This window comes from Myotis daubentonii, chromosome 13, assembly GCF_963259705.1.
Source record: "Myotis daubentonii chromosome 13, mMyoDau2.1, whole genome shotgun sequence".
In the NCBI taxonomy this organism is placed as follows: domain Eukaryota; kingdom Metazoa; phylum Chordata; class Mammalia; order Chiroptera; family Vespertilionidae; genus Myotis; species Myotis daubentonii.
In genome coordinates, this window is record NC_081852.1 from 39,579,071 (window position 1) to 39,580,709 (window position 1,639).

A 1,639-nucleotide genomic window follows, 5' to 3' on the forward strand; every position below is an offset into this window, starting at 1 on the left:
TTTAAAAATATGGTCAACTATAAAATATTATTTTTTAAAACCTACTGGAGCCCTCAATTTCTACAGTTCACTTCTGAATTTAGAAGGTTAATGGGAAAGTTTCAGAGCATGAGGCATCACTGTTTAAAAGTAGCACTTCTAAAATCATTCATTCGAGTCCATTTTGACCAATGAATGGCTGTTGACGTCTATCCCTGTTGACGTCATCTATATTACTAAGCAGCGTCCAAGTTACTATTAATTCGGAAAGAGAAAAAAGTTGGAAACCCTGTCGGCTGATTAGGTGAGAAGACATTAAACAGGTCCACTTGGCTCAAGCTATCAGTTGTTTGTGATTACATTTTAATATGTGCGCTAAACAGTACACATTGTATCAGCTTCCCTCGTAAGAGTCACATCACTTTAGTCACTTTCCCCCCTTATTATTTTTTTCAGTCTCTCTGTACCCACATCTCTCCCCCAAGTCTACAGTTTTTACACATTTAAGGTATGCCTACTTCTGTTTCCACTATTTCTTCTGGTCTTAATCAGGGTGGAGACTCTTCAAATTGGTTAAACTTCTCTGCTGTCTCAGAGATTGTCCATATCCCCTTACATTACACTCTCAGCCCAAGCCCCCACCCCCACCTCCATTCTAGAACCTGGACTCCTCCCCACTCTCTATCCCGTACCTGCGGACCTAAGGTGCCCTTCGCCTCCTTCTCCAGCTGAGTGCCTTCTCCCCTGATTCCCCAAACCCCCATATCTCTTCCCAGGCCGGCACCCTCAGCCGTTCCAAAAGCTAACAAAGAAGTTGCAGAGGGAGTGCCACTTCTCGGCACAGTAGGTCTCCGCGAACTTCGCGTTCCCGTCCAGCCCGTCGGGATCCGGCCCTGTCCCCAGGGGTCGCTCCTCGTCTGGGTCCGAGGCCGCCTTCCTCTTGCCCCCTTTAGTCTTCTTCTCCGAGGGCTTCCCTTCGGGGCGCGCGCTCAGGGGAGGCGGGACGCTGGCGGCGGGGCCGATCGCGGGCTCCCGGGTCCGCCCCCGGTTCCGGGCCCGGGGTTTGGGATCCGGGGGGAAGCCGGCCGCAGTGGGGAGGGCGGGTGGGGGCGCGTGGGACACCAGGCGCAGCTCGGCGCCCTGACCCTTCCTGCCGGCGCACAGGCGGGCTCGGAGCGGCGCGGGGTCCTGGCAGGGCCGCCGCTTCCTGCGCAGCCGGCCCAGCACTTGCTTCCAGTAGCGCGCGCCGCGGGCGGCGTAGGCGGCGCAGCGCCCGGGCTCCCCGCGGTAGGCGCACCGGCGGCGCTCGCCGTCCGGGCCCTGGCAGCGCAGCCACAGCTCGCTGCCCGCCGCCGGCCCTGGAGCGGACAGCAGGAGCTGCCAGCTGCACGCGTGGCGCTCGGGGCTGATGAAGCGGCCGGTGGAGCCGCCCACGGCACCCCGGGCTGCCTCTGGGGCGCTGCCTGCCGCCCCCGGCTCCCTCCGGGCGGCCGCGAGGAGGCAGCCACCCAGCAACAGCAGCAGCAGCAGCAGCAAGAGTGATGCTCGCAGCCTCAGAGGACTCATGGCTCAGGTCGGCTCTTCCGGGACCCTCGGGTGCTTCAGTGGTGGCAGGGCCGGGACAGCAGCATCCCTGCGACCTGGGGACAGAGGCAGAGGC

General features: G+C 59.5%; 1 protein-coding gene across 1 annotated transcript; it reads right to left on the reverse strand.

The window, feature by feature from the left end:
* Positions 1-765: 765 nt before the first annotated feature.
* FGFBP3 (fibroblast growth factor binding protein 3) lies at positions 766-1,639 on the reverse strand. Its single transcript, XM_059661914.1, has one exon. It carries the CDS (start codon positions 1,543-1,545, stop codon positions 766-768), a length of 780 nt encoding a protein of 259 aa, XP_059517897.1. The 5' UTR covers positions 1,546-1,639.